Source organism: Narcine bancroftii, chromosome 3 (genome assembly GCF_036971445.1).
Source record: "Narcine bancroftii isolate sNarBan1 chromosome 3, sNarBan1.hap1, whole genome shotgun sequence".
Taxonomy (NCBI): domain Eukaryota; kingdom Metazoa; phylum Chordata; class Chondrichthyes; order Torpediniformes; family Narcinidae; genus Narcine; species Narcine bancroftii.
In genome coordinates this window covers 154,041,854-154,065,880 of record NC_091471.1, presented here as the reverse complement: position 1 = coordinate 154,065,880, position 24,027 = coordinate 154,041,854, and the positions used below count along the sequence as shown (strand labels likewise).

Below are 24,027 nucleotides of genomic sequence, written 5' to 3'. Positions count from 1 at the left end.
TGCAGAGACCTGAGCTAATGTTTTCACTTTGGCCATATTCATAGCATGTTGTTCCTCAAACTCTAGTCTTTACTTTTCTCTATTGAATAGTCTATTTTGTTCTTCACTGGTCATTTCTAACTTTAGTTGCTCTTCTTGCTCCAATTGCTGTTTCTTGATGAGAACCTCCTAATCCTCCAGAGCATATATTTTCTCCAACCACATAGACAGTAACCAAGTCTGCTTGTGCCTTAGAAGCTTGAAGCAGACAAAGTTGTACTTGCTCTTGATGCCTTTGAAGACTTTAAAGAACTTCCTGTGCTCATAACCTTGGAAATACTATCATCAGGATTCATGTGTAAACTTTCAGATATCACTGATTGAGTCTCTATCTTTTGCATTTCGCTTTGTACAGCATCAATGGGACTTTGCAACATTCTTTCATCTGTTTCAGTTCCACTAACCATTAAGCCAGTGAATAAGGCCTGCAGTGCCTTGACAGTCTTCTTCTTGCTTGCTAGTTGCAGCTGCTTCTTCTTTGGCTACTGGCTCCAACCTCCTGCTAAGCATTGTCAGTCCACCTTGCTGGCTCAACAGTTCTTTGAAAAGAGCTGTTTGTTGAGTTTTTTAACCTGATAAGTCTTCTTCTTATCCATCATGGATTCTTCACATTGCTGCCTTGCTTCTGCATCTTGGGAACTGTAAATGAATTTTGTATCTTACTTGGTCCCTTTAACAGAATTTTGCAGCTGGCTGAATTGTCTTTTTGATTTTGCACTCAAGCTTTCTTATCTCTGGTTGTTTAAAATAACATTTCCTGGGCTTCCTGCCAATTCTGCTACCAAAGATCTGGCTTATCTTTTCAAGGTGGCAGCTGTCTGGCCAGACCTTGGCTCAATTTCAAACTGTGCAATTCACAGACATGTTACCAAAGACTTCTAGAATATTCTATTATTACAGTGTGGATGGCTTTTGACTTCAAATCAAGTGGTTAATTCTTTTAGATAAATTTTACGAGCTTGTCTTCCAAACAATGTTCACAATTAAATTTTTCTTTGAATCAAAATATAGACGGCACTTTCCTTATTCTAATATATCCTAATTTTGAAGTATCATCTTCCAAAGCATGAACTATGATATTTTGAATTTTGATCTCTTTAATCCAACAAATCAAACTCTGTGGCTGCTGCTTTATGTAGTTTTAATTCATTGATAAAACAGATGAACATTTTGCATAGCTTCACATTAAGACTCATAATGATGAATAACAAAGCATTTACTGTATGATAAAGGTATAAAAAGATATATAAAGTTATTAAAAGCTTTAATAAGAGATACACAAAGATATTTAAAGAGATACACAAACTTCTACACAAACAGGACATACGTGGTAAATGGGAGAGCATTGATGAATACAGAAGAGCAGAAAGATTTAGGAGTAACGGTACATCGTTCCCTGAAGGTAGAAACTCACGTGAATAGGGTGGTGAAGAAGGCTTTTTAGTATGCTGGCCTTTATCAATCATTGCATGGAATATAGGAGTTGGGAGGTGATGTTGAGACTGTATAAGACATTGGTGCGGCCTAATTTGGAGTTCTGTGTGCAGTTCTGGTCGCCTAATTATAGGAAGGATATAAACAGAGTGGAGAGAGTGCAGAGAAGGTTTACCAGAATGTTACCTGGGTTTAAGCATCTAGAGTATAGGGAGAGATTGGACAGATTAGGTCTTTATTCTTTGGAGCGTAGAAGGTTGAGAGGGGATTTGATAGAAGTATTTAAGATTATGAAAGGGATAGACAGAGTGGATGTGGATAGACTATTTCCGTTAAGAGGAGGAAAGATTAAAACAAGAGGACATGAGTTAAGAATTAAGGGGCAGAGGTTTAGAGGTAACATGAGGGGGAACTTCTTTACTCAGAGAGTGGTAGACGTGTGGAATGAGCTTCCGGGAGAAATAGTGGCGGCGGAGTCAATTGTATTATTTAAGAAAAGGTTGGACAGGTATATGGATGAGAAGAAGATGGAGGGTTATGGGCATTGTGCAGGGAGGTGGGACTAGAGAGGGGTGTTTGGTTCGGTGCGGACTAGAAGGGCCTAGTGGCCTGTTTCCGTTCTGTAAATTGTTATATGTTTATGTTATATGTTTAAAGAGACAAAATTCAAAGAAAAATTTCTTGTGGTCACACTTCCTTCACATCTGGTTGAATAATGAGCAAGTCGTTAGTCTGGGCAGACATTACAACATATTACATCATAGTCACTCTTGTAACATTACAAACAATAACTCTTAAAGAGTCAGGCACAAAATTAACTAAGAATAAAAAACACAAGGTTTAACCTTTACGTAGATCTTGTAGCTGCTGCACTCATAACCTCTCAGACTCCTCAGGGTCCTGAAGATCAATCTCGTCTACCCTTTGCTGTCCCAATGTGGCCAAGCAGCCAAAAAGCAGGGGACCACCCCATTGTAGTGGGATATGAATTAAGATGGTCTACCACTTCTTGCAGCATGCTGAACCACCCCTTCAGGTGTCAGCGTTTGCACTTTTGCTTGAGGAGACAGTTCATTAGACCTGATGCATATAGATGGTAGGTGATGAGCAACAACCTCTGTTGCCCAATTTTGTACCTGAGACACCATAAAGTGTGAGCCCTGATTGGACTGTACCCCCCATGATGTTCATAAATGGAGAAGAGGTGTTGCTGTCCCCGAATGGCATTGTTCTGGTTGGTCCACTCTGGTCCAGAACACCAGAGTAAGTGTCCACCATTGTCAATATAAAGGCCTTTTCCTTTAGGCATGGGAGAGGGTCAAGTGTAGTCTACTTGCCAAACTTGGCCAGCTTCTGTGTCGTGCTGAATGTGCCCCAGTGTACCCATTGGCCAGTCCTGCTGTTTAACCTGCTGGCATGTGGGGCATTTGTCTACCACCATCCGTGTCTGATCTTGGGTTAATGGCACCCCTAAGCTCTGCCCATTGTTACGTTCCATCGGACCCCAGGTGATTACAATTTCTATGGGCCCATGTTGCCAGGGCACCAGAATCTACATGATTGGAGCAGATGGAGGCTGTGCAGATTTGTGAATGGCCTCTGCTGTAGCCCTGTTGGTGTGAGCATCCACATGGCAGACCACAAGCACCCTCTCCCCATTCTATCCCGTATGTTCCTCCGGTGATGTCAATGGAGAGGTGGGGAACTGACCTCTCTGGCAGAGAGGATGGAGATCTTACCCCCTCTGCTAACTTTGGGCCCCCTCACTCCCTCGGGATTCCCAGAGATAATATTCTATGTATATGCTATGTATATGTATATGTTATCATTCTGCTCTGGTGTTGACCAGCAACATACAGCACTGGATGTTTCCCTTTTTCCAGTGGATGGCCACTGGGATAAATGGCCTCGAGACACCTGAGCAGGACAGGACTGCTGAACAGATCTGCCAGGGTCCCTGGCCACTGTCCTATGGGGCAGGAATGGAATTTTTCCACACAGCAGGGAATGTCTGGTGTGATTGTCTGCCCCACTTCAGATTAGAGAGGAGTAGAAGTCTGTGTAGTTGGAGCACGGTGGGCAGTGCGGTGGGTGGTGCAAGTTTCTGTACCTTTTTCCCGTTGTATTCTCGTCACATCGTGAACATGTCGGGGGTAGAGATGCCATGTTTGCGGCACGGCCTCTGCTGACACATAATACATGTCCCTGCAAGACAAGGGGAATGCACCCTCACCATTCTTGCCATCACCGTGCCTGGTTTCCATGCGGCAAACCTGTGTGGGTACCCCCTGGGCAGGTACTCCCTGTTCCTTTTTTGTGAAAATATTTTTATTGAATTTAACATATTAATCCATATACAAGTTATTAATAGGGAATCAATATGATAACATATACATCTACATAGCATATAATTAAAGTAAATTCAACCCTAATTGTTAAAATTATTATTCATAAAAATCAGTTAAATAATACTTTAACAAACCTCTGTAGTGGCAGCTACACTACTACTGAAAGAACACACAACCAGACGGGTTGAGCTCAGTGAGCAGAACTGATTTATTGCAGGCTGCTGGGCTGGACTTACACTCCCAGCCTGGACCTGGCTGAGAACCGCACTGGGGGGCGCTGATGTGATCCGGGCATCACATGGTCCCCCAGTGCGGGCTTCTGAGCCCGGTGCTGAGAAGAAGGGGAAACCCCCGACGGCGCCATTTTGCTGGCTGCCCTGCCGCATGGATTACAAGCGGGAATGGTTCGCCTTCCTAGTGGTGAGCTGCCACACAGCCCCCCCCCAGAACCGGCGCCAATGTCCTTTTTAGTTTGATGGTCTCGCTTCTTGGGCTGGGCCACAATCACTGGTTCGATGGGGTCGAGGTGCGCTGGCTTCAGCCTGTCCACAGTAAACAGTTCCCGCCTGCCGCCGATGTCCAGTGTGAACGTAGACCCTGAACGCTGGACAACCTTGTTCGGCCCCGTGTAAGGTCTCTGCAGAGGTGCTGCGGTCGGGCCCTGCCGAAAAAAAGTACTTTGCGGAAACCAGCTTGCTGGGGACATGAGATGGCCGTGTGCTTTGTCTGGACGGCAGTGGGGGTGCAAAGAAGTCCAAGTAGGCCCAGAGTTGGGGAACCAGCTGTTGCGATTACCGCTGGGCATTGTGAGGCATGTCAATGAACTCACCACGAAGTGCCAGTGGTGCGCCGTAGACCAGCTCAGTTGATGACGCCTGCAGATCCTCCTTGGGCGAGGAGCAGATGCCCAGGAGCACCCAAGGCAGTTCGTCCACCCAGTTGGGACCGGTGAGGCGGGCCATAAGTGCCGACTTAAGGTGGTGGTGGTGCAAATGCTCGACCAGCCCATTGGCCTGTGGGTGATAGGCCATGGTGTGATGTAGCTCGATCTGTTGGCGAGCTGTACCCAGAGCGTAGAGGTGAACTGGGCACCCCAACCGAGCAACAGCGCTCAGGAGCAGGAGTCCATGGAGGCGACCGGCATCAGGATCGCCTTGGTCCAACGAGTGATGCGGTCTACCACCGTGAACAGGTAATGGTTGCCCTGGGAAACGGGTAAGGGCCCGACTATGTCCACATGAATGTGGCTGAACCTCCTGGACATGCTCGAACTCTTGCACGGGTGCCCTGGTGTGCCTGTGTATCTTGGACATCTGGCAGTGGGGGCATGTTCTGGCCCAGCCCACGATCTGCTTCCACAGCCCGTGCCAGATGAACCGCTCCGCCACCATCCGGACCGTGGACCTGATGGACAGGTGCGAAAGGTTGTGGATGTGGTGGAAGACTTGCCTGTGCCATTGCCGGGGAACCACTGGCCGCGGGGTGCCCATGGAGACATCGCACAGGACAATGCTTCCGCCGCTCGGATTCGGGAGGTATTGGAACCGTAGGCCCATGATAGCAGTCCTGAAGGCTCGTGTTTCCTTGTTGGACTTCTGGACCCAGGTGAGCTGGTCGAAGTCGAGGCCGGGCATCAACACGTAGATGGCCGGTCGCGAGAGTGATTTGGTGACCACGTTGTTCTTCCCCGCCTTGTGCCGAATGTTGGTGGTAAACTCTGACATGAAGGAGAGGTGACGTTGCTGGCGGGCTGACCAGGGGTCCTTTGCTATCGTGAGTGCCTGGGTGAGGGGTTTGTGGTCAGTGAAGATGGTAAAAGTCTTCCCCTCCAAGAAATAGGCGAAATGCCACACCACCAGGTACATGCCCAGTAACTCATGTTCAAAAGTGCTATACTTGCGGTCTGGTGGGCAGAGAAGCCGACTGAAGAATGCCAGCAGCTTCCATTGCTACTCCAGGATGGCGCCGACGGGTGTGGCAGAGGCATTGATGGAGAGCGCCATATGCAGGTTGGTGTGCGGGTGGGTGAGCATGGTGGCCTTCACAAGGGCATCCTTCATGGCCTTGAATGCACTGCAGGCCTCTGGGGTCCAGGTGAGTGTTTTGTGCTTGGCTGCAATGAGGGCGAATAGCGGCTGCATGATGCACGCAGCTCCCGGGATGAATCGGTTGGAGAAGTTGACCATACCCGCGAACTCCTGCAGCCCCTTGAAATTGTCCGGACGTGGGAACTCCTTGATAGCAGCGACCTTCGTAGCGGCGGGCGTGGCTCCCTCTACTGTGGCGGTATGGCCCAAGAACTGCATGGACTCTTTCCCAAACGGTCATTTGGCTGGGTTGATGGTGAGGCCAAAATCGGCCAGCTGGAAGAAAATGGCACATAGGTGGGCCTTGTGTTGTGCCTGATCCCTGCTGGCAATGAGGGTGTCATCCAAGTCAATGAAGACAAAATCCAGGTGCCCGCCCACTGAGTCCATGAGGCGCTAGAAGGTCTGACCGGCGTTCTTGAGCCCGACTGGCATGTGAAGGAATTTGAACAAGCCGAAGGCAGTGATGATGGCCGTCTTGGGTATGTCCTCAGGGTGCACCGGGATTTGGTGATACCCGTGCAACAGGTCAATCTTGGAGAAAACCCTTGCCCCATGCAGGTTGGCCGTAAAGTCCTGGATGTGAGGGATGGGATAATGGTCAGGAACTGTCGATTCGTTGAGCCGTCGATAGTCTCTGCAGGGGCGCCAGCCACCGGAAGCTTTCAGGACAGGTGGAGCGGTGAGGCCCATGGGCTGTCAGACTACCGAATGATCCCCAGCTCCAACAGATGCGAAAACTCCTCCTTTGCCACCTGAAGCTTGTCAGGTGGGAGCCAGCGTACCTTGGCATGAACCGGTGGGTCCTGGATGGGGATCTGGTGGAACACCCTGTGGCGCGGCGAGGCAGCGGAGAACTGTGGCTTGAGAAGGGTCGGAAACTCATCCAGGATTTGCTGGAACTGGTCTCTGGGCGTGGTGATCATGGCCATCTGCGGCTACTCTGTGTGGGAGGCGTCAAGGCGAATGGCATGGAAAGTATGGGTGTCCACCAAGCACCTACCCCAAATGTCCACCAGAACCCCGTGGGCGAGGAGGAAGTCGGCACCCAGGGTGGCGGTTGGGAGGGATGAGACGGTGAACCTCCATGAGAACTTTCATTGGCCGATCTTGAAGTGGACTGTCTTGTCTCCATACATCCGGACTCTGTTGCATTTGCCGCACAGAAGGGAGGTCCTCAAGGTCAGTTCATGGACTTGATGGCCATGGCCGGGATGATGCTGATCTGGGCCCCAGTGTTGACGAGGAACCACCGGCTGCTGACTGAGTCCCACAGGTAGAGGAGGCTGTGTCTTTGGCAGCTGCCGCAGCCATTAACAGCGGCCGGCCTTCTCGTTTCTCTGGAATAAGCAGGGCTGACGACACTTCCGAGCCTTGGTTCCCCAGCGCTGGTGGTAGAAGCAGAGGCCTGGAGCAGATGCCGTGACCCTGGTTATGCTCTTTATGGCCCCTGTAGGGACCAGATGCTCTACTGCAGTGCTAGGGGCAGGCTTGGCATGGTCATGCCCATGCCTCGTGACCTGCTGGACCACTGAGCCCTTCGGGAATCACTCAAGCCATAGCTCTTGAGCCTTCTGAGTGACCTTCCTTGGGTCAGTAAAGCTCTTCTTGGGCCAGTAATGGCTGGATGTCCTCGGGCAGATGGTTGAGGAAAATGTGCTCGAAGAGTGGGCAGTTGGTGTGAATCCCCCATGAGCGCGAGCATCTCATCCATCAGCTCCATCGGTGACCTGTTCCCCAAAGCGTCGAGGTGCAGCATCTGAGCAGCACGCAGGTGCCTGGATATTTTGAGGGATCCGGTGAGCACTTGCTTGATGGTCTTGTATTTGTCTTCGGTGGGTGGGTGCTGAACGAGGTGCAGCACACATTTCGTGGTGGCCTGGTTTAGGGAGGAATTTGGTCGTGTCGGATTAAATCTGGAGGAGGTGAAACTGAGACTCCGCGTGGCCAAACCAGGTCTCCGGATCCTGAACCCAGAAGTCAGGCAGCTTGATGGCTTTAACACTGATCCCAGGTTCGCTCATGATGGGTTCAAAGATGTTTGAGCCAGTCAGGGTCACCAATTGTAGCAGTAGCTACACTACTACTGAAAGAACACACAACCAGATGAGTTGAGCTCAGTGAACAGAACTGATTTATTGCAGGCTGCTGGGCTGGACTTGGACCTGGCTGTGAACCGCGCTGGGAGGCACTGATATCACCCGGGCATCACGTGGTCCCCCAGCGCGGGCTTCTGAGCCCGGTACTGAAAAGAAGGGGAAAACCCCGACGGCGCCATTTTGGCCAGCTTCCCCACCACGTGGATTACAAGCAGAGCCAGTTCGCCTGCCTAGTGGTGTGCCACCACACCTCATTATACTTTAATATAATATGTAAAAAAAAGATACATTCTAGGATACCCCATAAGTCCATTTATCAGAAAGATATTCTCACCTCTCCAGAAGGGCAGTGGCTTCCTAGATGATTTTGCTGGTCACTGGACCCATCAAGGTAAGACCACCCCTTTGAGGTCGGGTGAACAATGGTAACTAAGTGCCCCTTCCAGGCATCCTTAGGGAGGTTGCACTGGGAGCCCCACCGTTGAGATTAGTAATAAGGGGACATTCCCTACCCTTGTGGCCTCAACTGACTGCGTACCACTTTGTTCAGCACATCATGTCCCACTCTAAAAATGTGGGGAACCTGGCCCTTACTGCAGTCACCACCCGATCCCACAGTCGATGCCTTCAGGCGGCACCAGCAGGGAGTTTTGACTGTCTGCTCTCCAGATAGATTGCTCAGAGAGCTGGCCTTCATGTTGGAGGGGTGAATATTGGGGCGCCCCCTCATCCCATAGACAGAGTGTCCATAGAGCCAAGGTTGCATGGGTCCCAAGCCTAAAGACTTTCTGAACAAGTCTATCATGGGGGACTTTGTCAAATGCCTTACTAAAGTTTGTGTAGACCACATTTACCGCCTTACCTTTATCAATTTATTTTGTTACACAACCTTCCCTTCACAAAGCCATGCTGACCATCCTAGAGTAGACTGGACTTCTCCAAATGCTCATACATCCTATCCTTAAGATTCCTCTCCAGTAGTTTGCACACCACTGACTTAAGACTCACTGGTCTATAATTCCTAGGATTCTCTCTATTACTTTTTTTAAACAAAGGGACTACATTTGCCATTCTCCAATCCTCCGGCACCTCCCCTGTGGCCAAAGAGGACTCAGAAGATCATGGCTACTGTCCCAGCTATCTCTTCCCTCACTTCCCACAGCAACCTGGGGTGTATTGCTTCCATCCCCGGGACTTATCAATCTTAACGCTTTTAAGAAGATCCAACACTTCCTGTTCTTTAATCTCAACATTATCCAGCCTATTCTACTCCAACCTCATCCTGATCAAGGTCCTTTTCTCTTGTGAATACTGAAGCAAAGTATTCATTTAGTACCTCCCCAACCTCCTCCACCTCCAGGAACATGCTCCCTCCTTTATCCTTTTGGACCCCACTTTCATTCTTGACTTCTTTGTCTACAAATCAAGCCCTTCTCATAGAAACATAGAAACATAGAAGATAGGAGCAGGAGTAGGTCATTCAACCCTTCGAGCCTGCTCCGCCATTCAACGAGATCATGGCTGATCTTAAAGTTCAGTACCCCGTCCCCGCCTTCTCTCCGTAACCTTTAATACCCTTATACTGAAGAAATAGATCTAATTCCCTCTTAAATAGATTTAATGAACCTGCCTCTACTGCCCTCTGTGGCAATGAATTCCACAGATTCACCACCCACTGGGTATAGAAATTCCTCCTCATCTCGGTCCTAAATGGTTTGCCTATTATCCCCAAACCATGGCCCCGGGTTCTGGATTTTCCCATCATTGGAAACATCCCATCTGCATCCACTCTGTCCAGTCCTGCCAGAATTTTATTTGTCTCTATGAGATCCCCTCTCAATCTTCTAAACTCCAGGGAGTACAATCCCAATTTGTGCAATCTTTCCTCATAAGTCATTTCTGCCATTCCAGGTATCAGCCTGGTGAATCGCCTCTGCACTCCCTCCATTGCAAGAACATCCTTCCTTAGATAAGGTGACCAAAACTGCACACAATACTCCAGGTGGGGTCTCACCAAGGCCCTGTACAGCTGCAGTAAGGTATCCTTGTTCCTATACTCAAACCCTCTTGATATGAAGGCCAACCGCCTGCTGTACCTGCATGATCGCCTTCAGAGACTGGTGTACAAGTACCCCTAGGTCTCTGCACTTCCCCATCTCTTAATCTATTGCCATTCAAATAGTAATCTGCCCTCCGGTTTGTATTACCAAAGTGGATAACCTCACATTTATCCACATTGTAGTGCATTTGCCATGTATCTGCCCAGTCCCTCAATTTATCCAAATCACACTGGAGCTTCCTGACCCCCTCTTCCGTGCACACAACCCCTCCTAGCTTAGTGTCATCTGCAAATTTGGAGATATTACATCCAATCCCCTCATCCAGATCATTAATGTAAATTGTGAACAGCTGGTGTCCCAGTACAGATCCCTGTGGTACCTCACTGGTCACCGCCTGCCACTCAGAAAATGAGCCATTTATCCCAACTCTCTGTCTTCTACCTGCCAGCCAGTTCTCAATCCACGTCAATACTTTGCCCCCAATCCCATGAGCCTTGATTTTGGAAGCCAGTCGTTTACACGGGACCTTATCGAAGGCCTTTTGGAAGTCCAGGTACACCACATCCACTGGCTCTCCCCCATCTATTTTACCTGTCACCATCTCAAAGAATTACAATAGATTGGTCAAGCACGATTTACCTTTTGTAAATCCATGTTGACTCCGTCCGATCCCTTCTCTGCTAGTCATATGCTCCGCTATTACATCCTTAATAATGGATTCCATCATTTTGCCCACTACTGATGTAAGGCTCACAGGCCGATAATTCCCCGCTTTTTCTCTACCCCATTTTTTAAATAGTGGGGTAATATTAGCTACCCTCCAATCCATGGGTACTGATCCTGAGTCTTTCGAGTTCTGGAAAATAATTCTTAAAGCATCTGCTATCTGAATGGCCACTTCCTTAAGTACCCTAGGATGTAGATTATCAGGCCCTTGGGATTTATCTGCCTTCAATCCCATCAATTTCCCCAAGACCATGTCCTTAGAGATACTGATTTCTTTCAGTTCCTCCCTTGCATTAGTCTCTATGTTTCCCAACATCCTTGGGAGGTTATTTGTATCCTCTCTTGTAAAAACAGAACTAAAGTAAGAATTTAATTGGTCTGCCATTTCCTTATTCCCCATTATATATTCCCCTGATTCCGTCTGCAAAGGACCTACTCTGGATTTCACCAATCTTTTCCTCTTGACATATTTATAAAAGCTTTTGCAGTCGGTGTTTATATTTACCGCAAGCTTACTTTCGTAATTTATTTTTGCTCTCTTGATTAATCCCTTTGTCCTCCTTTGCTGCATCTTGAACTGTTCCCAGTCTTCGGTTGTGGTACTTTTTTTGGCCAATTGATATGCTCTCTTTTTGGACCCAATGCTGTCTCTAATTTCCCTTGTTATCCACGGTTGAGTCACCTTTTTTGGTTTATTTTTATGCCAAACCGGTATAAACGATTTTTGCAATTTCTCCATTAGATCTGTGAATGCTTTCCATTGTCTATCCACAGTCAACTCCCCCATAAACACCACCCAATCAATCTTACTCAACTCCCGTCTCATACCATCATAATTCCCTTTATTTAAATTCAGGACCTTAGTCTCGGTTTTAATTTCATCACTCTCCATGCCCCCTTTGAGCTCTCCAAAGCCCTTTCTTAAGCTCCTTCCTGGCTACTATATATTTCTCATGAACACTTCCTATTTCCTTCTTCCAAAATCTAATATATGATTCCTTCTTCCTCTTGACTAGCTGCCTCACTTGTTTTGTCAACCATGGTTCTCTTTTCCTACCATTATTTCCTTGTCCCAGTGGGACAAACCTGAACACAGCACAATTGGTCCCTAAACTTTCTCCACATTAGTTCTGTGCTTTGTCCCTTGAACATCTGTTTGCAATTTACTCTCGCTAGTTCCTGCCTCATCCCATTGTAATTGTCCCTTCCCCAATTAAGCACTTTCCCATCTTGTCTGATTTTATCCTTATCCTATGCTAAAGCTCAAGGCGTTGTGGTCACTCTCACCAAAATGCTCCCCCACTGAGAGTCCACCACCTGACCTGGTTCATTACCCAGGATTAGATCTAGTGTGGCCTTTCTTCTCGTTGGCTGATCCATATACTGTGTCAAGAATCCTTCTTGTACACACCTGACAAATTCAGTCTCATCTATCTGTCTTGTAGTCAGGCGGTACCAGTCAATATTAGGGAATTTGAAATTACCCACAGCTACTGGAATGTTCTGCTTTTCCATTTGTGCTTGGATGATGTGGCGCAGACAGTATGTGGTTTATGTTGTTATTGCACATGAACTCTTTAAATTCTACTGATACAAATTGTGGGCCATTGTTGGAAACTAATTCTAAGGGTAATCCAAAGACTTTTTCAATGGTACGACATTTGGAGTGTGCTTCAACTACTATCAGGAAACTCTCTCCCATAAATGGTCCTACAAAGTCTATGTGGACATGATGCCACGGTTGTGATGGCTACTTCCATGGGTTTGCTTCTGCTTGAGGTGCTTTGGGTTGTGCATCCTGGTACCTGCTGCATCTCTGACCATGTGCTTGATGTCTTCCCCTAAGGAAGGCCACCAGACATGCATTCGCACTGTCCCTGGGTGGTTATTGAGAAGTTCAGCCAGGATGTCTTTCTGCCTCTTTTTTGGATGACAATTCTGGTCCCCCCCATAGCAGGCATCCTTCTTTGATCGATAGTTCCCCATAATAGGGTTTTATTTCTTCTGACATTTCCTGATCTTTTGGCCAATCATTGTGAAGTAGAATACTCTTGACAATATTACATCTTTTTAGATTTCCTTACTGATCAATTTTGCTGACCTTGATTTATTACTGTTGTTTCCAATGTCCATTTGATGATTGCTTCATTCCGCTCTGTATCTGGGAGTTGACCCTATATTTCCTGCACCAATCCAAAATCTGTCGGTTTATCTGCTCCTCAGTATCCCGAGGGCTATTTGGGGGCATATAGACTACTCCCAGCATAGTGATAATGTAGCCGCATGCTACTTGAAAGAAAGACACATTCATGAGTGTAGTCAGGTCAAGCTCTGTGTTTTACTGGGGCTCAAGCCTGACTTTTATACCTCTTGCACTCCCATTGTTTGGCCCAGATACTGACATAATGACCCACATAACAAAAGCTGGTTTCTTACACGCGATTACCTTCTTACATGACAATCCCTTCTTCTTGCGCCCTATCCCTGTCAATTGGCTGTGCCGTGGGGCCAGCATAATTTTGGGGTCACTGGCTCTTAAGCTGACCTTATTGTTCATCCACTGGTTTACTTGCTAGGGCCAGTGTCGCTACGTGGTCTGCTGGCTTTTAGGTGCGCTCATTGCCTGGAGCGCTGGCTTGATCACCATGGTGATGGTCTACCACATGAACCCCCAGAACTGGCAGTATTGTCAATGGTGACCATAGGCAGAGTCACTGCAGGCTTCAGTGGCCTGCCTTTTTATGTGGTGCTGGCATCTCGACTGGGCACTGGGTCCAGGTGTGCTGGCTTTAGTCTCCACTTGGAGATGGTATGCATTCCCCAGGACTACTAGTGGAGCTCTATGGAGGGGCTTGACCAAAGAAGTATTGAGGTCCTCCTTGGGTGCCGTGCGTGTACCCAACAGTACCCATGGTAGCTTCTCTATCCAGTTAGGTCCTTGGATTCTGGTCATGAGGGCAGCCTTGAGGTACCTGTGGAAGCGCTCCACCAACCTATTTGACTGTAGGTTGCAGGCTGTTGTGTGGTGCAGCTGGGCACCCCACAGGCTGGCAAGGTTGGAATATAGGCTGGAGGTGAACTGATGTGATGTGGGATGGTAACCTGAACCATCCCACAGAGTACTAGATGAGGGCCCTGGCGCACGAGATTGTGGACATGTCTGCCAGTGGGACTGCTTCCAAACATCTGGTGAAGTGGCCAACCATTGTGAACAGGTAGCAGAAACCCTGGGATACCATAAGGGTCCACATGGATATAGTCAAACCTTCACTCTGCGGGTTCAAAGTGCTGAGGAGGGATCTTGGTATGCCACTGTACCTTGGCTGTTTGGCACAGCCGCATGCCCTCACCCACCTGCTAACCTGTTTTCTCAATCCATGCCACATGTATTTGCTGGCCACCAGCCAGACCATAGTCCTGATGCATGTGTGAACCAACCTGTGGATGGAATCGAAAACCTGCCATCTCCAAGCTGCCGAAATGATAGGTCTGACCTGGCCAGTGTCCATGTCACACAGGAGGGTGGTGTTACCTGTGCTGACTGGAATTCCTGGAGTTGCAGTCCTGATTTGGCTGTCCTGTACTGGGGCATCTCCTTGTCGTCTTGCTGCACCTCGGCCAGTGCCATGAAATCTACTCCCTTTGATAGTGCATGGATGCTCTGTTGGCACAGTGCATCGGCCACCACGTTATCCTTGCTGGAGATGTGCCTTACATCTGTGGTGTACTCCAAGATGTAAGACAGGTGATGCTGCTGGCAGACCGACCAAGGGTCTGAGATCTTAGCCAAGGCCAAGGTCAGGGGCTTGTGATCTGTGAAAGCTGTAAAAGACCTGACTTTGAGGAAGTATCTGAAGTGGCAGATGGCCAAATTCAGTGCCAGTAGCTCTCTGTCAAAAGTGCTGTACTTTAGTTCTGGAGGCCACTGAAAAAAGCCAGCGGCCGACAACTTCCTTCAATCTGCTGTTCCAGAACTCCGCCGATTGCCATTCCTGAGGCATCTACTGTCAGGGACGTTCAAGCATCTGCCCTGGGATGTGCCAGAAGAGCAGCACCTGCCAGGGCTTCCTTGGCCTTCACGAAGGCCTCTGCTAACTTCTCGCCTCATTTGATGTCCTTTGTCTTGCCTGCCATCCAGGTGAACAAGGATTACATGATCCGAGCAGCCGAGGGGATGAATGTCGTAGAAGTTGATCAGCCCCATGAACTCCTGTAGTTCCCTGGTCGTGTTAGGCCTAGGAAACCTCCAGATGGCCTCCACCTTGCTGGGTAGAGGTGTGGCTCCTTGGTTAACTTATGGCCCAGGAAGTCGATGGGCTCCATCCTAAACTGGCATTTGGCTGGGTTGATCGTCAGTCTGAACTCACTTAGGCGGGTGTAGAGGTTGCAGAAGTGCGTTAAGTATTCTTGTCGGTTTCTGCTCACCATGAGGATGTCATCCAGGTAGACAAAGGCGCCGTCCAGGTCTCGGCCCACTGTGTTCATTAGCCTCTGGAAGGTCAATGTGACATTTTTCAACTCGAATGGCATTCAAAGGTATTCGAACAGGCCAAACGGGGTGATGTTGGCGGTCTTGGGAATATCATCGGGGTGTACCAGGATTTGATGATATCCCCGCACGAGGTCCACCTTGGAGAAGGTCCTTGCTCTGTGCAGGTTAGCCACAAAGTCCTGGATCTGTGGCATGGGACACTGATCTGGTATTGTGGCCACGTTGATTCGGCAGTAGTTGCCACATGGTCGCCAACCCCCAGTGGCTTTGGGCACCATGTGCAGGGGAGAAGCATATGGGCTGTCTGATCACCATATGATGCCCTGGCAGACATTGCTCTCCTGGCACATCCCAGCGCAGACGCTCCCACAGCCCTTATGATGGATGCCTCAGGAACAGCGATTGGCAGAGTTCTGGAGCAGCAGATTGATGGAAGTTGGCAGCCTCCTGAACTGAAGTACAGTGCTTCTGACTGAGCACTACTGGCACTGTACTTGGCCATCCGCCACTTCAGAATCTTCCTTGAGAACAGGACTTTTTTGGCCTCCACAGTCCACAAGGCCCTGACTTTTCCCTTGGCCAAGATCTCAGGCCCCTTATCAGTCTGCCAGTAGTGTCACCTGTCTTACACCTTGGAATACACCACAGATGTAAAGCACATCTCTGGCAAGGATAACGTGGTGGCCGATACACTGTCCTGACAGACCATCCATGCGCTATCAAGGGGAGTGGATTTCATAGCACTGGCAGAGGTGCAGCAAGATGACAAAGATATGCCCCAGTACAGGACAGCCATATTGAGACTGCAGCTCCAGGGTTGGTGGAGTTCTTCCACAGGCTTCTCAAGGCTGCGCTCATGATCAGACTCCAAGGACCTAACTGGGTGGATGAGCTACCGTGGGCACTGTTGGGCATCCGCATCCCAGTCAACACAAGTAACACCACCCTCCTGTGCGACATGGACACTGACCAGGTCAGACCTATCATCCCGGCAGCTTGGAGACGGCAGGTTTTCGATTCCATCCATGGGCTGGCTCACCCATCCATCAGGACCACAGTCTGGCTGGTGGCCAGCAAATACATGTGGCATGGATTGCAAAAACATGTCAGCGGGTGGGTGAGGGCATGCACACAATGCCAAACAACCAAGGTACAGCAGCACACCAAGGCCCCACCTCAGCACTTTGAGCCCATGGAGCGAAGGTTCAACCACATCTACATGGACATAGTAGGACCCTTATCAATATTCCAGAGTTTCCGCTACGTGTTTACCATGGTCGACTGCTTCACTAGGTGGCCAGAAGCAGTCCTGCTGGCAGACATGTCCAATATCCTGTGCGTCAGGGCCCTCATCTCATCCTGGGTGGCATGGTTCAGGTTACTGTCCCACATCACATCCAACAAAGGGGCACAGTTCAACTCCAGTCTGTCATCTGACCTTGCTAGCCTGTGGGGTGCCCAGCTACACCAAACAACAGCCTACCACCCACAATCAAATGGGTTGGTGGAGTGCTTCCACAGGCTTCTCAAGGCTGTGCTCATGATCAGACTCCAAGGACCTAACTGGGTGGACGAGCTATCATGGGCATCCACATAGCACCCAAGGAGGACCTCAACACCTCTTCAGTCGAACTCATCCATGGAGCTCCACTGGTGGTCCCAGGAGAATTCGTATTGTCCCCAGGTGGACAGCAGGTCGACTCTGCTGCATTCCTCTGTAAGCTGAGGGAAAGAATTAGCAATTTGTCCCCGACTCCACCTTCCAGGCTCGGACACGGGAGGACTGATGTACCCAAGGACCTGCAGGTCTGTCAGTATGTTTTCATTTGCAAGGGTCCGGATCGTCTACCGCTGCAGAGACCCAACGAAGGCCTGTTCCAGGCCATCCATAACAGTGGAGCCACGTTTGAGCTGGAGGTCAGAGGCAAGATGGAGGTTTTCACTATGGACAGAATAAAGCCGGCACACTTGGATCTGGCACACCCAGTCGAGACGCCAGTACCAAACAAAAGAGGCAGGCCAAAGAAGCCTGCAGAAACTCTGCCTCCGGGAACCAAGGTTCTGGGGGGTGGTGGGGGGGGGGGGCTGGGGAGAGGGTGGGTCATTCATGTGGCTGCCTGCCACCGTAGTGATCAAACCGGCGCTCCGGGTGGCCAACTATCCACGCAGCAGCACTGGCCCTAGCCAGCAAACTGGCGGACGATCTGCATGAGCAGCTTAAGGGCCAGTGACCCTAAAATAACTCTGGCCCTGCTGCACAGCCAATAGACAGGGACAGCACGCAGGGAAGAAGGGATTGTCATGCAAGAAGGTACCCACACGTGGGAAACCCGCTTTTGTTTTGCGGGTCGTTATGTCAGTAAAAAAGGGTAAACGGCGGGAAAGCAAGAGGTATAAAAGTCAGGCCTGAGCCCCCAATAAAACACAGAGCTTAACCCGACTGCACTGGTGCATGTGTCTTTCTTTCGAGTAGCACATGGCTACAATATATGATAAATTATGGAATGTTTTGTTTGCAATACAAGTTCTCTGAAATTGTAAATCATTACATTGGTGTGCTTGCTACTTGCATGGAGGAATATTAATGTTTGAAGAAAAAGGATTTGTATTAATATGGTACTGTTCATGGCACCCTGAAGTACTTTATGGCTAATCCATGTGTTAGTGAAATGTTAAAATGCTTGAGAAGCAGTGGATGAAAGGTAAATATTGGCCATGACTGCAGGGATAACACCACTTTTTTTTGAAATGGTGTCATAACATCATTTACATCCCTTTGGGAGCATAGATAAGTTAATCTGCAGACAGCACTTGCTGCAGTACTGGGTTCTCTTAGTACTTCACCAGAATTTTAGGTTAAAACTCTATGCTCCACTCTGGATTTGATCCCTTGCCTTGACTCTGAGGCAATAACATTACCAACTGAGCTCAGATGACACTGAGGGGGAAAAAATGACATGCTCAAACATTCAAATTCCTCTAGCAGATTGAATGTTTCCCCAGTCTCTGAATTCCCCTATGTCAGGGTTGGTCAAATTTGCTTCATGAAAGAGTCACACACGATACAATTCAGATGTCAGAGAGCCACAAGATATGAAAAAATACTATGTGCATGTTTTTACTCAAATGCACATTTTGTTACAAAAAATTTATATAAATATTAAGAAATACATGTAGGCAATACTATTTATTCGTGGATGTAGTTTTTAAACTGCTAATTTGTATTAGCTTCAATAAGCAAAAAGTACATATAAATTTTGGGTGTTGATTATTACACACATACTACTTTTGACCGCTGTAAGTGCCTGTGTCATTCGGGGCATCGGCAGCTCGGATGGGCAGGTTGGGCCTAGGCGAGAGTCCACGATCGGGGTGATGCGAGCTTGGATAGGTGGCTGGACAGGTGGGACCGGGTGGTAAGTCCGCAATCGGGGCATCTGGAGCTTGGATTGGAGGGCATCGGGGGCCAAGGTGAGTGCCCACAGTTGGGGTGTTTTCAATTGCAAATCATGCCCACTTAACACTACCATGGTCAGCTTGTATGATTCCTGTCTCAACCAACATATTTCTGCGAGCCACAGATTATATGTCAAAGGGTCGCATGCGCCTCGCAAGCCACAGTTTGGTTACCCCCTACCCTATGTAGATAACCTGGTTGCACTTTAGTTTGCTATGAGATTCAAATCTTCCCATTTTTCACATTATACAACCCCAGCAGAACAGGCTTGCACTCCAGTAGTTTTACTCTGTCCCAGCAACATCAGTCAGTATTTGTGTAACACTTTTTAAATGAAAAAAAGTGATGAGACATTCCAGCAAAATATCAAGTGAATCCAAAAAGCTTTTTCAAGAAGATATTTTTACAGAGGAGTTGAGTCCCACCGTTTAAGGTCAAGCTTCATCACCATTTGCCTCAAAAAGAATTATTCAAAATTAAATTTAAATGCTGGAAGATGATGGGATATGGAGTGTAGGACATTGCAGAGATAGAGCTAGGTATAACTATTGAGGGGTCCAAAAATAATTGTTTGATTATTTTTGATCAACAAGAAGAAGCACACTTAATAGCACTCTCTCGGGAAATTCTGTGGATACATTGAACATTGGCAAAAATTGAATCTGGAGTCATTGTGCATCATATTCATTTTCTTTGTCTGATGGAGTGAATTATTCGCTCAATGTAAAATCAAGCACATTTTAGTTGCATTGATTATCTTTGCTCCCTCTGATCATCCACATTTACTTGGCATCCAGACAGCAGTGGTTTCTAGGATGGTTTTAATCCAACAATAATAGCAAAATCTTGTTTAAAAGAAACATCCCTAATTACACTGGAACACTAGACAACATTTAACACCTGGCCATCTTAAGAGATGTTCATTCAAGATATTGCACAGAACCGTGCCTTTATCCAAGAAATAGGAACGTATTAAAGAAGGTTTTGTAAGGGATTTTTGGATCTGTTGCTTTTACTGGTAATTAAATTCAGTGACGATCCATCCAAAACTGAAGATTGCAGATATCTCACAGATTTATAATACTGAAGTTAGGGAAAGGTGAGGCTGTGGAGGAACTAAAACCAAGGGTGAAGATTCAGATGTTAATTATGACACTAATATGGGGTTCGGTCCAATGCTGTATTGGTCGCACCCCCAGGTCTTTCAAATTGCAGGTATGTCCTATTGAATCAATCACGAATAAAGTGATTAGACAATTATAGAGAAAAAAAAAGAAATCTGAAGACAGATTTTTATTCTTGTTATTACTGCACATACCTCCATTAAAGGTCCCAAGGTGGATTGACTGCTCGAACTTGCTTCAGCTTCCATCTACCTGGGGGGGATACAGTTAGAGGTGGAGTGAAGTTGCTCCACCCCCTCTGTAAAAAGAATGCTGCTGAAAGCGGCTACAAAAGGGGAGGGTTGATGATGTCACGATGACGCCTGTGACAGCCTGAGACCCAGGAGCATGAATTTTGAAAAACCCATCTGGTTAATAGAGACTATTACGTTGTGCAGGAGATCTGTCTGAGTCCTAAGACTGCACAGATCTCCATAGCGCTCTTACCTGCTCTTCAGTCACCATTTTCGAGTCTAGGCTGCTTTCCCTTCTTGGCACATAAGTTTGACGTCACGGTGGTGGGTGGCAATACTGCAGCACCACCCCACCTCCTTCAGCTCTGGAAGCTGGCTCACTCAGCTCTGCATAAAAGCACCACAGGATCCACCTTATAGATCGTCAACATAAAAGGTAAAATCGCCTCCTTTTTTTAACTTGACCTGGCTATCGTGCAGTGTTTCACCAAAAAAGGCCTCATGCGTCTGCATATGGTGATATGGGGTAGATGTTACAACAAAATTCGTCAACTATATGAAATAATTTTAGCTTTCTGTATCTCTGTCTTTCAGAAGGAAGAAACATCATATTAGCATGAAAATGAAGTGCAATTGCTGGATGTTCATACCTATTATAGTTTCTGTCTTTACAATAGTTGGATTCTTTGCTACGTAAGTCCACCACACTTTTAAAAAGTTTATTGTGTTAAATGCTTGCTTTATATTTAACCAATATAGATTTTTCTTTTCCTTTATTGAAAGAGCTTGTGGATATTAAATGTCCTCTAAGATTGTTGCAATACAAAATCGCAGACAGCAAATGATTTCTAAATTGCCAGTACAGCGATCAGTAAGCTCAGTATCATCCTCGTGTTGGGCACTGATGGAGAAAAAACGCACTATGCTTCATAGCTGAAACAGCATTATCCCCTTGGATAAAAGCAAAAAACTTTACCAACTGAGCTCAGCTGACACTGAGGGGGAAAAAAAATGATGTGCCTCAAACATGCAAATTGGTGTTCAGTCTGCTGAATTCTTCCAGCAGGTTGTTTTTTGCTCCTGTCACCAGGTTTATATAGCAAGTCAAAGAGCATATGTAGAAAGAGTTCACAACAAAGACTCCAAGTATTTCCAAGATTTTCTGTTTACATTTTAGACTTCCAAAAACTGCAGTTTTTTAAACAAAATCATTATTGAATTCAGTGGAATTTGTCTTCTAGAAATTCCAGCTTTGTAAAAGGTCCCTATGATTGGATTTCTGTCAGTTATGAGTTCTGACAAAGGAACTTCAAACTCTGCTTCTCTTACCACAGATGTTGATTGGCCTGATGGATATTTCTTAATGTTAAATTTTGTTTGATCATGGAGTGGTTCCCCCTCATTTGAATTGTTTTCTAAGTCCACTTCTAAAACTAAGAGATGGTTGCACATCAAGAGTAATTTCTCCCAACATACTCTGCCATAAGATCAGGATTTTGTTCCATGACTTTGTACGAAGACGAATTAAAATTTGCCAAGCTATATCAATATATTGTAGTGTCACGGTTTCTCAAACAAGAGTTCGATAAAGCATTAGACAACTTGTTTAAATGATTTATTTCAGCAATATATGGTGGCTTGGTCAACAGAAAAATGTGTCTGTTAATATTAAGATATCTGATAGACATTTTTTGCCTTCCAAGTTGCATGCTTGCTTTTGAATACAAATGGCTTCCGAATAGTTACCTCAGGAAATAATGAAAACTGGCCATAATGCAACATGCTGCCATCCTTTATTCATCTGCAACATTGAATGTTTATGTATCGGTTTAAGATTCTTCAAGGAGATTTTATGAGCCACTGGTTATACTCTTGTGCACCGACAATTGATATTAAGTCTCTATGGTCAAGGGGCAGAAACAAACAAATTTTCAGTGCTGTCTAGACCACTTGTGATCAAAACACCCAAGGCCCCGCCCTGCAGGAATGCAGTCATGATATACCAGAAGAAACTCTCAACAATGATTCTTTCCTGTACATCATTGTCCTTGATTATGATCTATCTGCAGAAAATGTTCCGTGCTTCCGTTGCTTCAGACGTGATAGAACGGGGAGGGCAGGTGAAGAGTGGCATTGCTCATCAGGGAAAATATCACAGTTGTCGTCAGGCAGGACAGACCAGAAAGCACGTCTACTGAGGCAATATGGATGGAGCTGATGAATGGGAAAGGCATGACCGCACTTATAGGGGTTGTAGACGGCCCAATAGTCAACGAGAATTGGAGGAGCAAATCTGTACAGAAATAACAGACTGCTGCAGGAAACGAAAGTTTGTGATAGTGGGAGATTTTAACTTCCCACATACTGACTGGGACTCACATACTGTAAAAGAGCTGGATGGCTTGGAGTTTGTCATGTGTTCAGGAAAGTGTTCTAACATGTCGAGGTACCAACTTGAGAGACTGCTGTACTGGATTTCCTATTAGGGAATAAAACAGGACAAGTGTCAGTAGTATGTGTATGGGAACATTTTGGGTCAAGTGATCATAATGCCATTAGTTTTAGGTTAATTATGGAGAAGGATAGGTCTGGACCTCGGGTTGAGATTTTAATTGGAGAAAGGCCAATTTTGAGGAAATGAGAAAGGATCTAGAAAGTGTGGATTGGGACAAGTTTTTTCTGCCAAGGATGTGCAAGGTCAGTGGAAGGCCTTCAAAGATGAAATTTTGAGAGTACAGAGTTTGTATATTCCTGTCATGATTAAAGGCAAAGATAACAGGCATAGGGAACCTTGGTCTGAGGGATAGTGAAGATCTAGTTCAGAAGAAGAGAGAGGTCTAGAACATGCCTAGGCAATATGGAGCAAATGATGTATTTGAGGAGTGTAAAAAATACAAGAGAAACCTCAAGAAAAATATCAGGAAGGCTAAAAGAAGACATGAGATTGCTTTGAAAGACAATGTGAAGGAAAATCCTAAGAATTTCTTCATATGAAGAGTAAGGGATCAAATTGGTCCCCTTGAAGATCAGACGTTTTGGCTTTGTATGGAGCCAGAAGAAATGGAGAGATCATGAATGTTTTTTGCATCAGTATTCACTCAGGAAATTGGCACAAAGTCAAGGGAAGTACGGAAAATGAGCAGTGAGGTAATGGAACCTATACAGATTAAAGAGGAGGAAGCAATTAAATGGATAAATCCTCAGGGTTTGACAAGATATTCCCTTGGATCTTGAGGGAGGCTAGTGTAGAAACTGCAGGGGCTCTGGCAGAAATATTTAAAATGTCCTTAGCCATGGGTGTGGTGCTGATGTTTTTCCATTGTTTAAAAAGACTCAAAATTAACCCTGGAAATTATAGGCCATTGAACCTGTTATCAGTAGTAGATGAATTATTAGAAGGTACTCTAAGAGATCAGATATACAAGCATTTGGATAGCCAGGGACTGATTAGCCTGGGACATGGCTTTATGCATGGTAAGTCATGCTTAACCAATCTTATAGAGTTTTTTTGAGGAGGTTACCAGGAAAGTTGATGAAGGAAATGCTGTGGATGTTGTCTACAAGGACTTTAGTAAGGCCTTTGATAAGGCCCTTCATGGGAGGTTAGTGAGGAAGGTTCAGATGCTCGGTATTCATGGTGAAGTTGTAAACTGGATTTGATGATGGCTTGATGGGAGAAAGCCAGAGAGTGATGGTGGATAATTGCTTCTCAGACTGGAGGCCTGTGACAAGTGGTGTGCCTCAGGGACCATAGTTGTTTGTCATCTATATTCATAATGATAATGTGGTAAATTGAATCACCAGGTTTACTGATTACACTAAGATTGGAGGTCTTGTGGACAGTGAGGAAGGTTTTCAAGGCTTGCAGAGAGATCTGGACCAGCTGGAAACATGTAATGGCAGATGGAATTTAATGCAGACATGTTGC

General features: G+C 46.7%; 1 protein-coding gene across 8 annotated transcripts in view; it reads left to right on the top strand.

Moving 5' to 3' along the window:
• Positions 1 to 24,027, top strand: part of tmem150c (transmembrane protein 150C) — a 67,743-nt gene that overhangs the window by 13,992 nt on the left and 29,724 nt on the right. For 5 of the 8 annotated variants that reach the window (XM_069925423.1, XM_069925425.1, XM_069925420.1 and 2 more), the window contains exon 1: positions 20,703 to 20,792. Coding sequence is in view for 3 of the 8 variants with exons in the window: in XM_069925424.1 (XP_069781525.1) it covers positions 20,716 to 20,792 (77 nt within the window). In the remaining 5 variants the exon portion in view is untranslated. Of the gene's footprint in view, positions 1 to 20,693; positions 20,793 to 24,027 lie in introns of those variants that run through there. The other 3 variants (XM_069925424.1, XM_069925421.1, XM_069925422.1) reach the window with 1 other exon arrangement.